The sequence below is a fragment of the Eublepharis macularius genome, chromosome 18 (assembly GCF_028583425.1).
Source record: "Eublepharis macularius isolate TG4126 chromosome 18, MPM_Emac_v1.0, whole genome shotgun sequence".
Lineage (NCBI taxonomy): Eukaryota > Metazoa > Chordata > Lepidosauria > Squamata > Eublepharidae > Eublepharis > Eublepharis macularius.
Window position 1 is genome coordinate 34,850,125 of NC_072807.1, and position 14,591 is coordinate 34,864,715.

Sequence of the window (14,591 nt, forward strand, 5' to 3'; positions counted from 1 at the left end):
CTGAAGGGCAGTATATAAATCAAATGTTGTTATTATTATAATGATTAAAGCAACCCCACTGAATCTGTTTATTATACCTTGCAGGTGCCTTTGTCCCCTCCCCACAGGTCTGTTTGGGAAAGGTGTTTGCCCCCAAGTAGGTATTCAGTGTTTGAGACCTCTTTGCAGAAATTCACTATTGTCATGTTCTGTACTTAACACTAGAGGGTGCTCACGCACTGCTTTATAATAAACCAGAAATGTCCAAGGTCCCATGCTTGAAAGAGGTCCTTTTACCTTGAAGCGAAAATTCTTCTGGAATTGCCCCTGGCCCACATTGCCAGAGCAGAGCCAATGCCCTGATTTCTATTTCTGGGTAGCCCCCATGCCCACGGTGTGGGAAAGCCAAACAGGTACCATTTCTTCTACTTCTTTCCACCTTTCCCAAGTTCCTTGTGGAAGATCAGAGGTCTCTTTCTGTGACATGGAAACCATCCCATTGTGAAGGAAGCAAGTTTTCTATCATAGTAGAGATCAAGATTGCCAAATAACAAGGGAGAAGGGCAACCTCGAGACTGAACAGAGATGCAAATGGATCTAAAAAAAAATTAGGCAGTCCGAGCTACAGGAGCAGAAATTAAAACATGTTTTTTAAAATCCTGAATATGGTGTTTCTATGTGAGAACTAGGGAGATATTCCCACGTGCTACATCAATACAATGGCTGTTCTCTTGCGAATAAATTGCATCAGTTTCTATTGGTTCTAACAAAAGTTATATTCAAGCCAATAATTAATTGCCAATAGCACATCCTTGTATAAAGACATCAAAAAGAAAACTAAGGCAAAGGCACACCTGGATTGTCAGTGTAATGAAACTAGTTTATTTACACAGTAACATGGATGCCACAGAGTACACAGCAAAGTACCACAGCAAACTGGGGAGTGTAACTGCCATCCAAACACGAAGGAAGGCTGGGAGTTTGTATCTGTAAAAATGTGTAAATATAGATATGAAGCACCGGATATAGCAATGCAGTGAACTCCAAACACACCGCTTACCCAACAGAATGGTGTCTTGCAAAGAAAATGGTTAAATTCCCATCTCAAGGCATTTGTAAAGAGAGACCACATCAAGCTGCACCTGCGCAGGATCTTCCCACTTTTGTTCCTTGTACTTAAAATGTTCAGCATAATTAAATTTGAAACCAACCCCTGCCCCCTGGTGAAAGCTACAAAACTTCCTAAGCCTGACTACATTCAAGTTAAAGCATTGTACATTTGAACTGGTATTTCAGAACGAGATCTCTACTTAATGAATTTTTAAAATTCAAGCAAATAGTATGCGTATTATACGTTATGTATAATCTACATACGGATCATAAATGGGAGGGGGAAGCAGATTATGCCTGCGGATCATCAAAATTCATTTATAAAAATATGGGCATGCATGATTCCCCCCCCCCTATTAAAATACTGCAATCTTTACTGAACTACTGTTCTGGGTTAGAGGGATAATCAAAGGAGCTGGAAGCGAAGATCAACTGGAACAAAGGGAAATGCTCAGGTAGTTGGCAATTTTGTGAATTGCCATCTGTTCTCCCTCACTTTGAGACTCAATTGCCTGTGCTGTAGGGGAGGGCTTTCCAACCAGAAGCTGGATGGAGTAGCAAAATACTTCTGGAGGTTTCCTTAGGAGTTTAAATAATTTCCAATTACTCTCCCAAGCATGAAGTTCTGCGGTGTTTTAAAAAAAGGTGCAATCCGATGCAGAGCTAAGTGAGGCCAAAGTCCCACTGAAATCAACTTTGGCATAGGACTGGGCTGCAGATTGTGCCGCTGGGTTGATGTTTTGCGTAAAAAACAAAACTTAGAGATGCCTCCAACTACAAATTCAACTGCAATACTCCAAAAACAGCTTGGCAGAGGCACTGCTCTCCAGCATGGAGGGGTCTTTAGCAGCTACAGCCCTGGCACAGTGAAAATTCTTCAGCACATCTCTTGAGAATCCCGTCCCCCCCTCCAATTTCCTAAAGAACACAATGCCTACAGTGCTGATGGGCGCAGTGTATTCTGGGTGGCTGGACAGTCCAGGGGCCCATGGAGGGAGTAAACAGTGCATCTTCTGCCTCCAGGATCCCTTCTAGTGAGACCACCTGAGCAGGCTTTGCCTCGACTTAAAACACCGCCAAGTACAGTGCTTTATCTTTCTTCCACAGGAGTAAATCACAACCATTTACTTACACGGGACTTGGAGGCAAAGGGCTGCATTTGGGGAACAACATTTGGTTGCTAGTGAAACCTGCTTCTGGTGACCAATATTTGAGAATCTGGCCTGCTCTTGCTAGCCCCGTCTGTGTTTTAGGTCTGAACCCTGCTCAGAGTCCGTTAGGCATTTTGTTGTATGCATTTCTCAAGTAGAGAACTGGTTGATAAGCTACCGCTGACTCCTATGTACTTTGGATTTCACTAATCTCAGAAAAGGCACCACCACGAGCTTTCAAATCACTGTACAATTAACGAAGTTATGAGGGAGGAGATAATCCTCATTTGCTACCTTTGTGACAAGCCGAACATTCCGTCCTTATCAATGTGAGAGCTGAGCGGAACGGAGTCTTCGGGGGCTCAAGGCAGCCCCCTTTATTAACCTCTTGTAAAGGCATGGCTTGCCTTAAGGCCATGGGACAGGTGACCAGAGGCTGCATGGAAACAAAACTTTCCATGTATTCACTGAGACAAGCCTTCTGAAGGGAACAACGCATTCAATCCTTCCCTGCTTGCATAAGAAAACCAGGGAGCTGAAGAAGTGAGTTGTGACCAGGGCTCATTTCGAGGGGGAACGCACAGGAATGCAGTTCCCCAGAGGTCACGTCAGGTGGCCCCGCCCACCTGACTCTCAGCCATTTTGGGCCCGTTTCCGCCTGGGTTGGGGCTGAAACGGCCCAGATCAGGCCTCTGACAGGTGGTGGGTCACTCTCCCGCTCATCAGAGGCCCGATCCTGACCATTTTGGGCCTCTTTTCAGCCCCCTTTTGCCATTTTGGGCCCAATTTCGGCCCTGAATGGCCAGGATTGGGTCCAAAACAGCCAGGATAGGTGATGTCAGGGGGTGTGGCATATGCAAATCAATTATACGAACGACACACTTCCGGTGATGGCAAGAGGTGTGGCATATGCTAATGAGTTATGCTAATGAGTTCCTCCAGCTCTTTTTCTATGAAATGACCCCTGGCTGTGACTCATGAATGTTCATACCCTACCGCAGATTTTGTTGGTCTTACAGGTGCTACTGGACTCTTGCTCTGTTCTACTGCAGTGGGCTGGAGTAAGAGGCAAGCTTGAACCTCTGTACTGAGCTAGCTGACTGAAGCATGGAACTCCTGGCTGTCCTTAAGCAAAATTCAAACAGCAAATTCCAGTGTCTGGGGCTAGCTGACAGGAAATGTTGGGATAAAACATGGAATAAGGAGGCTATGCCCTACGCAAGTAGATTCATTCGTTGGGGTTTCTAATGCTCTTATCTCTGGCACAATGAAGAGTGCACTATGGCCTATCATTTCAGATGGAAAACCTGAATGGCTTCACTTATCTTTAATAGAAGACCTCCACTTTCTGGCAGTCTTGTTTTCCCTCTGCTTCCAAGGTTTTGCACCAGAGCATAGGTGGGCCAGAGTCTTCCTGAGCAGGTCAGCATGCAGACTTTGCGCACAGTTTGCCTCCTTTACCGGCTGGAGTCTGAATAAGATTGTCAGAGCAACAGGGCTTCCTAATTCTACGCTGTCTAGACAGCTACGTCAACACAGCCTGTTTCTTCTTCCATGGAAGTTGCAGTTTTGGGGAAAAAAATCTGCCACGAGACTTTTCTTTTGACTTTATAATGATATCCAGAGAACTCATGGATCTGAGCCATCACACTGTATTCTTTTTGTAAAACTGCCAACTCAGCTTTGTGGGGAACGCGTCCTTTCATTTCATAGTTTTTAAAAACAAAACAAAACTGTGGGCACTGTTAATCAGCTGGTAGCTAACGGAGGGCAGCGGCCACTGGGGAATCCTCCCTCCCAAAGCTTTAGTTCTGTGGCAAGGCACTGATTGTGCAATAAAATCAAGGCTGAGAGGGCCACCCCCCCAGAAAAGATTCGTCAAAGCTCCAAGCAGCACAACAACATTCAAATTCTTTCAAAATGTGGAATCTCCCAGAGCTCTGTTTACTACTGGTTTATATTGTGCTAAAATGAATGGCCTGGTTCTGAAAATATATATCTTTACAATCAGTAAATATATACAGAACATATATATATATTTACAAAACAGTATGGCTATTTGAGAATGACAATCTTTGAACTGTGGGTGAGCTCAACTAAAAAAGGCTGAATTATTCAAACTGCAAAGCCTATGAATGGGGCTCTCCGTACCTAAGGCTCCATTCCTGATGCCTTGTGACCTCCAATTACAAGGGAAACAAGGATTAGAAATTAGGCTGTAACAATATTTTGTCCCAGGTTCTTTCCTGGGCATCAGTTTGGTGTGGCTCTTCATTAAGACAGGAGGCTTCCACCAATTGAATACAGCTGTTCTAGGATGTCTGCAAAGAGACATCCAAGATGGAAGCCGCCCCCCCACTACACAGCACTCACATGACCATCCTTCATTAACAACAGTCATCCAGAACTACATGGCAAAGAGATGGCAGTGAACAAGCTTGCCTGAAGCGCAGAATGCTAATACTGGTTTAAATGTTACCACCAAAATACAAAATGGAAATCAGAGCTAGGAAACCAGCTACAACGGTTTGGGTCCTGCTGCATAAAATACGCAAAACATTCAAGAGTGTACTTTTGCATGTGCATGTCAACAAGGAAGAGGTTTGAAGCGCACATTATACACTAAAAGATGCCTGGTGGAATGTGCCTACCGCAGGGCTCAGTAGTCCATGTGTAGCTAAGTGTCAAAGGCTGGCTAAATGAGAACTTTGTGTGCACAGAGATATTAGTTAAAAGCATATATAAAACTGAGGAGCACCCTCACGCAATTAGGGTGAGGGGCAGGGGAGCAACTTGTTCATACCGGGAGGCATTTCTCCTTTCCCCACCCCTTCCCGAATAAAGCATGGCTATATGTCATGTTTGTGTAAGCCTCTGTAAAAGACACCGCCTAGAGTCTGTAGAACCTTTCAGGAAGCCACACGGATCACAAAACCATGCCTCGCATCTTGGGCTTTCGTGTGCTTTTTTTTTTTGCATTCTGAAAGCTGTCCTGGCTTGCAAACAATGTTGTCCTTTTGTCTGAAGTACGTCAGGACGCTCGTCACACATACTGCCCTTAACCTTGTCTGATCCTTCTCCAGCATTCCACAACCTGGTAGATACTGAAGCAGGAAGATCCACGCATTTAGAGAGACCACCACAAACCCTATAGACCACTTGCACGAGAAATAGAAGGGGTTTCCGTAAACCAGGAATCAGCAAGATAGCTGTGCCCTGCTGCAAGAGGACAAAGCTGGCTGCCGACCTCTCAAAGGGGGGCTGGTCCAAACATGCACACGCAATTCAAAGTGGCTTATTTGTTTCCAAGGCTGAAGTAAACAGGTTAGTCACAGTTTAACGATAAAGGAAACAGCAATCCAGAGAAACAGCACATGTAACTTTGTGCATCTATGTGCCATGAAAGGAAGGGGATAGGTCTAGCATACAGGTAAATCAGTTATGCAACGTAAACACTAAACACAGCTTTTCATATAATACATCCAAAAATTGCACATATATCCATAGGAGAAAGAGGAGCAGCAGCACAGGCTCTGCGCAAGAGGTGTCCACTTTTCAACAAACAACTGTCCCCAGCTGTAGGAATTCAATACTTGGCTGCAGCTCTGTCATTCAGAGGTAACTCAAAGGAAGCCTAACAATTACTGAGCAAAGAGATCAGGTGTAGGAGAGAGAGCTGTCATGCTTCCACAGGAAAAGGCCTCTGTATTAGGAAAGGAAGCCAGCAGGGATGTCTACAGGCCAAACACTCCTTCAGGCAGTTGGATTTGTTTACTCAGTGTCTCCTTAGTATGCAGCGACTCTTTCAGAGTCACCAGAACGATGCTGACAGCCGTGGCATTTTAAGTGATTGGCAGTAACAGCTAGAAATATCCTAACACGGGCTCCTCGGAAGCATCTATGTCGCCAAATACTCCTGAAGGGGAAACTAAACTGGACAAATATTAGCCATCAAGCAGATGGTGCTCTCCCTGGCCCTCAGGAAAACCACATCTGTAGGTAAACCTTCTCTAGCAGCATAGCTTATTTGTGACACCATAACGAACTCTAAGCCATGTTGGCATCTGCCAGCACAACAAGCTTCCATCTTACAGTGCGAAACAGCGTGGCCAGGCAAAACTAAATGCAAGGCAGGCACAGAAAGCCAATACTTTTGCGCCCCTGATTTAGGATATATGCCCACCTGATAGGAGAAGGTATAACTGCTTCTAAAATGTGTTTGCTTCTGTTGTCCTCTGGTTCCCGGCACTGCTCTTGGTTAAAGTGGTTATAATTAACAGTCCATCGATAACCCCAAGCAGGACTAGTGCATCAGATAGGTTGGCCAAAAGAGAAAGACACACTCTTGGCTTTTATTGGGAATACTCCATATTGATGACTGCTGCCCAATCAAACCGAGGGTTGAGGAGGGGTAAAAAGAAGGGCAAAATACATTATGTAACTCTGGAACTCTTGGCAAGTAGATTTGAGCACCCCCTTCCTGAATGCACCTCCATTCAAAAATACAATCGCTTAAGACTGGGGGGTTTGTCACTTTTTTACAAAACGTAACTTGCATGTCATGTGTTGTCTCAAGAGCTAAAGGAAAGGGGAGGCAACTTGATCAGGATGCAGCTGACTATAACTCACTAGCAGTCCAGAGTGCTTCCTCGTGGGGAGGGGGTGGGGGGGGAGAATCAGAGCTGCTTTTCAAGGAAGTGAGACTGGTACGGGCTGAGTCATTTGGGGCTGACAGCCTCTCATAGGGAATGTGGCAGAAGCCCCACCTTGTGAAAAGCATTTAGGTTCTGACAACTCATTCATCTTATTCCTATTTGTAGTTCACTGGACGCTGCCATATGCAGCACATGGACCTTAATGCAGTGGCTTGGTACCACCATCACAGAGCGTTCTTCTGAACAGGGATCTCAGAAATAGTGGTTTCCTTTTCAATGTCTCCACCTTTCCTTGTTTCATCATACCACCCACTATAGGAGGTGATGGGGCCTCAGACCAGTACAAGTCTCCTTTTACACCTCTGACAGGAAACAGAGCTTCCCACTGAGATCTGTTTGCTCAGTCTTGGTGACCTTGATTGCTAGATAGAATTTTAGCGCTTGCTGGAGAAAGGAGTGGGTAAGGGGGGTGTTGAAGTCAAAAGCTGCAGCTCACACAAGCTAGTGCTGCTGCATGATTTTCACCACGCGATCGAGTGAGTCTGTAGTGGCAAAAGCCAGATACTGACAACAAAGCCAGTCTTCAAGGCTGACTCTGCATTCCCTGTCCAAAGACTTTTCAGCAAACTTGATCATCAACAGCGTCCGTTTGATGTCCAGCCAGTTCTGGAGCACAGTCTCCCTTTGTGCTGGCCTGCAAGAGGCGTTGAGAGTCTGAAACACATCCTCACGAGGGCCCCATAGCAAACACTGAAGGACTCCCTTGGCCTCGGATATAAGGATCCTTTCTGAGGGGTTGGGATTTAGCAGGCAGTTTGCCAACTGCTGAAGCCCCAGGGAGTAGAGAGAACGGCAAGGGATCCTGGGCAGGTCAGAGCAGGTGTACTCTTTCTCCTTCAGCTCTGGATTTTCATCGAAGGGGTTGGGCAGGTGCAACATTTCATAAATGAGGATGCCAGTCTGAAACTCATCGCATTTTTTATACTGCGTGGCTGTGATGATCTCTGGGGCAAGGCGGGACTGATCCTTTAGGACTTCTGGATCTACCATGTGGCTCTTTTGCTTGGCTTGAGAAAAATTGCTCACAAGGAGCCTGGCCGGGCAAGCGGCACTGGGGTTGGGCTCCACAGGCTCAGAGTTCAGAAGGCTCCCCCCAGGCTTGTAGTCCACCTGCAGAAGATTCTCCAAGCGCAGGTCACAATGTGTAATGTGATAGGGCTTCAGGTGCTCTAAGCCAGAACACAACTGCAAGAGGAGGAAACACACTTGTCTTTCGTACAAGTCTGGGTTGCTTCTGTGGCGTTCTGAAGACGACTGTACAAAATCTGCCACCGTCAGGTAGGGAACCTCACGGGTGATGACGACAACTCTGCTGCGCTGCTTGCTGACCGTTCCTGGTGCGCTTGAGCTGTCTTTCTGTGATGCTTCTGCATCAGAAGGGCTCTCGTGGGCCCGCTGCTCACTTTCTTCCTGCTCTTCTTCCTCTGGAGAGTCAGGATCCTCCCACGGAAGGAGCCGAACGGGCACATCGGCTAAGAAATGGCCACAGTCCTGCTGTATGTTAAAATGAATAGCCAAGCTCTGGCGGATGGCCAAGCTGTGGTAATACTGTTGGGATTCTTTAGCTTTGCTTTTACAAATCTAAAAAAGGAATATAAACAAACAGTTATAAGTGGCACGAAGGTGAAACTGTGAGCATGTACCAAATTCCTGAGAGCCAAGGAACGCGAGGCTTGAACACCACACCATCTCTAGCCTCAGAAAACTCACTTTTAGCTCCCTAGCAAAGTACTATCTGGGTTATTACTATTTCTTTCCACTCTACTGTTTTATTTTTCTTGTCATACTGAAGGGATCTAAGGAGAGAGTCTGGAAGCCCAAACCAAAGGGTTTTTTTGTGTGATATGAAATGCGTTTAATGTTTGCTTTTCCATAGTAACCTGCCCTCAAATAATGGAAAACAATTCATTCAGTGCATGGAAATTTTTACAAAGGCAAACAATCATTAATAATTCAACGTGACAACGGTTGTCTATTGCCTATCAGTTCTGCACTTTGGAAGTCGAAAGAACAAGCCAAGAACCAAGCATCCCTCCCCTTCATAAAATATAGCCTCCAAGATATGGTAACTCGATATCAGTTCTCCCCAAAACATGGGTACTTGGTGCTCTCTCAAAAAATTTTTATTGTTTGAACTAATCTGGGGAAGAAAATATGAGCAGGCCACTAAAACATCAAAAGTCCATTACAAACTTTCTTCAAAAAGAAGAAAATGCAGTTACTTGAAAAAGCAATAGGAGTCTAGCACATATGGGCAAAATGAAGTCTGGCTCAAAAATGTTTTTTACATTTTGCTGATGCAGCAGGAATGAAGAGGTTTGGATGCTTTATTGGCTGGTAGCTTGCACCTCTGCCTTAGAAAATACAGATTGATTAAAGATTGAAAAACATTCCATTTTCACAGAGCAAAATCCATACCTAGGCCTCCTTGGAATGAGGAAAAGGGCAGAATGAAGCTGGTGTCTAAGCAGCCCGTCCCCCCCCCCCACCAAAAAATAAATGCTATCTTTAGTCAAGCTGTGCTGATATGATACAGTGAGCATCTGTACATCAAGTGAGCCACCAAGCTTCACCTAAACAGATGCGAAAGGGAGGGAGTTCCATGAGCAGAGCTCCCACCCACCTGTTCTTTTTAAATAGTGTGTGGTCTGAATTAGGTGTCCTGATCTGAATTAGGACCAAAGCATGGGCGGGGGTGGGTGGGTAGTCATTTCCATATACTGCTTCCTCAATCTGAGGTGGACCCACAGAGCTGCTGTCTGCCACAGTGAGCAAACATACAGGCAAAGCATAGAGTGTCCAGATAGCTGACCCATGGGGTGAGCAGCAGCTCTAAAGAGCCATTTCAGGCCAAAAAAAAAAAAAACTGGGAGGAGGGAAATGGTTAGCTCCTCTCCCCCATCCTGCAGTCTGGAGCCAAACCAGGGCCCTGTGAAATGACCAACCTTCAATTTGTCTACAAGCAAAGAGAGAGGGGAGGGGGAGACTCCCCCCTCCTCCCTGCTACCTTGAGGCACTTGTGCAGCCATCAGTCTCGGTTTTAGGCAAAACGAAGAGCATTATTGGCAATATACCAGGTATCATAACACCGATGGTAGCTGTAATTTGTGTTTGTTCATCAGAAATGCGCGTTGTGATAGAGTTTCATGCAGATAAACACTCTAGGCAGCAGTGTATTGATTAGGGCCGATTCCAGATGACTAACCTTAAGTCGCTTCATGCCGCCCTCTTCCGGATCGCGACGGGGAAAATGCGAAATATCGCGTTTCCTCGCGCGAGTTTTGCGCGACGACGCGCAAAACTCGCGTGAGGAAACGCAATATTTCGCATTTTCCCCGTCGCGATCCGGAAGAGGGCGGCATGAAGCGACTTAAGGTTAGTCATCTGGAATCGGCCTAGGTTGTCCTTCTTTTAATCTTGACTAAGTTTCTACTAGTGACTCTTAAAATGCAACCTTGCCACTAGTTACAGAAAAAAATCTCATTTACAATCAACATTTGTTAGTCAGCTGTGTTCTGAGTCACATGCTTTTAACAATAACTCCTGTGTATTTCATTCAAAAAGTCACAAAAATTTCAAGCTAGACAAACTGTGCACAGTGTGTGAGGTATGTATTTACCTCAGTGAGATATATATTTACCTAAGCTGCATTAAAATTTATTTATTGATTTTGTTGTTTTACTTCATTTATACACTGCATTTCTTCCCAGCGGGGAAGCAAAGCAGCTGACCTCACCTCCATTTTATTCTCACAACAACCCTGTGATGTAGATTAGGCTAAGAGTGTATTGTTGCCCATAGGTCACCCAGTGAGCTTCCATGGCAGAGTGGATATTTGAATCTGGGTTTCCCAGTCTGACACTCTAATCACTACACCACACTGGCTCCCCAGCAAGAACGAAATGCACAATGCCTATCTTTTATAACAATAGCAAACTAGCGTTGTGCTACTATTTACCTACAACGCCTGCCTGGAACTACTCATGTCCATTATAGATAGTAGAGTTCACTCTGGGACATTATTTGTAGGGCAAGTTAAAAGAGGCTTTGTTTCTCTCATCAGTCTCATGAAAAAAATGTAGCATCACAACTAACTTATATTAATGTTCTCCTTGTCACAGTCTGACCGCCTGCTTCCTCATGAACCGCTTTGCTAGCCTAGGCAAGAAAGGTACTGCAGGTAAGCTCAGAGTAGGGGAGAAGATAGGGTGGGTTTGGTCCCTCTAAGAATTTGTTTCTTTAGAGAAATACTCCCAAATGCCTGAAGCTCCCCCCCATATCATACTGACTGCATACTTCACCAAATGTGCCCCTCAGTTCATACTTATTAGCATGATTTTAATTTCATGTAGACTATCTAAAATAACAGAGAAAACCCACAGAGATCAACCAACCTGTACTGAATGGAGGTATGACCATAGTTCCCAGAAATAACCATTTCTACCATACCACTGATACAACCAAAACAAGAACAAAACCGTCAGAACAGAAGATGTTTGGCACCCCCAAAAAGAAACAAAAAAGAATTTTATAGAAAATGCAGGTGGTCAACAAAAGGAAAAATGGAAGCAACAGGGATCAAAGGGTGGAGGGAGGAGATCCGGGACGAGCTGGAATATCTGGGGGGGAAAGAGGAAATGGGAGGGGGCCAAGGGAAGCAGGTGGCCTAACAGAGGAAGAGTTCAGGAAGCAGAGGAAAGGTGGAACACAGCCATTTCAGAATGGAACTTAGGACTGACCCTTGCCTATTTCATCTGCTACAGCCCATTAAGGCCACATTTCCAGATGTATTCTCATACTGTGGGTGATCACCTTGCTTGTTATCGATTAGTAAGCAAGTCAGGGAATTTTAACTTGTAAAAAAGTTTTATGACGAGGAAGAGGTTTAGCTTAAAATAAGCACAATAAATAATAAGGAAAATAACAGCTTGAATTTGTATCCTGTCATTTACTGTAGATTACATATAGATTAAGGATCAAAGTGATCTATGCATACCATGCCTAGACATCACTCCAAGTAATTTGAGCTGCTTTACATGGGAATTAGGTATACTCAAACGCAACTTCATTCTTTTAGCCCTGGAAGAGTTCTTAAAAACACCCAACAGCAGCAAACAATCAAGTAACTAGGGAACTGCACGTTTAGGGGCAGGGGAGGGATCAAAAAGAGGCTGCAGAGATTAGCCATACGTTGTCTTAAACTGCCTTATATCCTTGGTCTCTCTTGTTCGGTACTGTCCATTTCGAACGGCACTGATTCTCCAGGATCTCAGGCACAGAAAGACCTTTCCCAGCATCTGACAGCTGAGACCTTTTAACTGGAGATACCAGAGACGGAACTTGGGGATTTTTGGATACAAAACATGTGCTCAACCACTACTCCTTTCTAATCAGATAACCATCTTGCTCTTGCCTGTTGCCCAAACTAATTCCTCACCTTGCTTGTGCTGTTCGCAGTGTCGGTGACTGCCCCTCAGTGGTGGAGATCCCTTCTCCCAGCACAAAATCCTGAGCCTGACATTTTTTGGAAAACCTACAAACCCTTTTAATCTCAGCAGGCTTTTAGTGCTCCTGAATGGTGTTGACAACAGCAGTCGCAAGATTTCTGCGTCTTGGCATACGAGCAGAACAAAGCGAGACCGCAATGTCTGATCAGGAAAAAAAAAAGTTCAAAGAGAATTTGTGGAAGGCAAGTTCTGCCAAGGACAAGATGCCTGTCATTACAAACTTTCATGCCATGTTGTGAAAACTGGGCTTTTGTGCAAGGCAGCAAAATTGCATGATGCTGTAGCTTTGACAACCACCCGAGAGGCTCAATTCATATTGAAAGGTGATGAATAGTCAGTGTTCTAAGAGACTACCTTTGGAGGCAAGACAGACCTGTAAATTGATTCTTTCTGCTCTTTAAATTCTGTATGTACTACATGAATAGATATACTTCTTCTGAACTCTGAGGAAGCCTGAGCTGGAATTCAGCAACCAATCTTGATCTTTTTAACCCCCTTGCCACAGAAGTAACTAAACCAAATTCAACAAGCGACAATAGATAATTGAACCTGTAATCAAGTTAAAATTCAAAACCGTCTAATTTGGAGTCTGGTTAGTGTGCAGTGAAAAACAGCCTATTCTAGTTTCAAGTTGAAAAACAAATTCAAGAAAAAGCAGAATTTCAGAATGCAAAAACCAATGACAGCTGCTCTCCAAGTCCATAGAGATAAACAAAGTCCAGCCAAGGACCAGGTTGCCTGCTCACTAGTCGACCCGATGGCCAAGGGCTCCAAGGCACAATCGTGCCTCTATTTCTCATGGCCTTCACACCCACCCACAGTCAATATAACAGCAGTGGAAGTCACCCATTATTACACAACTTTCTACTCTTCATGCCTTCTTTATTTCTTTCTCCATTTCAAGACCACTCTCAGAGTTTTGGTCAGATAGGCAATAATATGTCCGTGATATTAAACAACTTTCTGGGTCTGGGATTTCTGTCCATAGCAGGTTTTTTTTGGGGGGGGGGGTCTATTCCTCTTGTCTTCTAGTTTATGGGACGTACAGAGTCACCCCACCATCTGATATATCCCATTCCACTTATATAGCTTTATCGAGGGGTGACTGTATCCCACTGACATTCCTTCTCTCACTAGGATTCTGAAATGCCCATTAAAGCTAAGTTCTCATTTAATATCAAGTATTCTTAGCTCTTAGGCTTCTACAATTTCCATGTTATTTGTTTCCTTCTCCAAGGGCCCTCAGTCTCTACATGTCCCTTGACAGCCCTTTGACCTTCCTTTAACAGTTATCACTTCCTGGCATACTCTCATTCTCAAGCTCTAACTTGTCCCCATCTAGATTACCAATCATTCCTTACGGATGAACCATCCCAAACCATATGGCCTTCAGCATCTTGGTGGGTTTCCCTCAGGAGTTAGTTTCCATTCTACTAATTTCCTGTGCTCTTCTGCCTGGAAGAGAACTAGCAGATTAACTGTAATTGCTCACAGATACCATCTGATTGCTTGACCACTACTCTTAGCGCCATAGAATAATGTCGGACTTCATTTCTACCCCACTGGATATAAACTATATGTAAACAGAAGAAAGGGCACGCTGATACACAAGGCGTAGACAGGACACAATGGGTGCAGCTTGACAGGATATCAATGTGTAATATTTGGACATGGCTTTGACTAATCCGTGGCTCATTTTTATTTCTCACCAACTAATCATGATAAAGTTAAAGAAAATTACTCTCTTAATTCATTCAGCAGATCAATTAAACTTGGGGAGAACACAACCAAATGGAAGCCATGCTTCCAATTAGCTCAGCTGGGCTCTGCGCCACAGAAATAAATCAGTGCTGCTGCACCTGCTCGATTCGAGGCCTGTAGTGCAGAACCCTTAATTTTCACGGGATCAGTATATGCCACGCCCCTTGCAAAGGTCTTCAATATGTTAGGCAGCTCCATGTTATGAATTCATGGCAAATTTGGGTAATTTTTGAGCTCAGGGCTTTGGGCATTTTAATGGGGTATTTTTTTGCTTGCAAGACAAGGACGTTAAACATGATTTTGTGTAACAGGTACATACAAGGCTCTTAAGGAAAAAAAGGAATTTTTTACCAACTCAGACCTTTAGC

General features: G+C 44.5%; 1 protein-coding gene across 3 annotated transcripts in view; it reads right to left on the reverse strand.

The window, feature by feature from the left end:
• Nucleotides 1–846: 846 nt before the first annotated feature.
• PEAK1 (pseudopodium enriched atypical kinase 1) overlaps nt 847–14,591 on the reverse strand; it is a 76,747-nt gene continuing 63,002 nt past the window's right edge. For all 3 annotated transcript variants that reach the window (XM_055002175.1, XM_055002177.1, XM_055002176.1), the window contains one exon: nt 847–8,536. In XM_055002175.1, the coding sequence (XP_054858150.1) occupies nt 7,397–8,536 (1,140 nt within the window). In that variant the 3' untranslated portion in view covers nt 847–7,396. The remainder of the gene's footprint in view (nt 8,537–14,591) is intronic.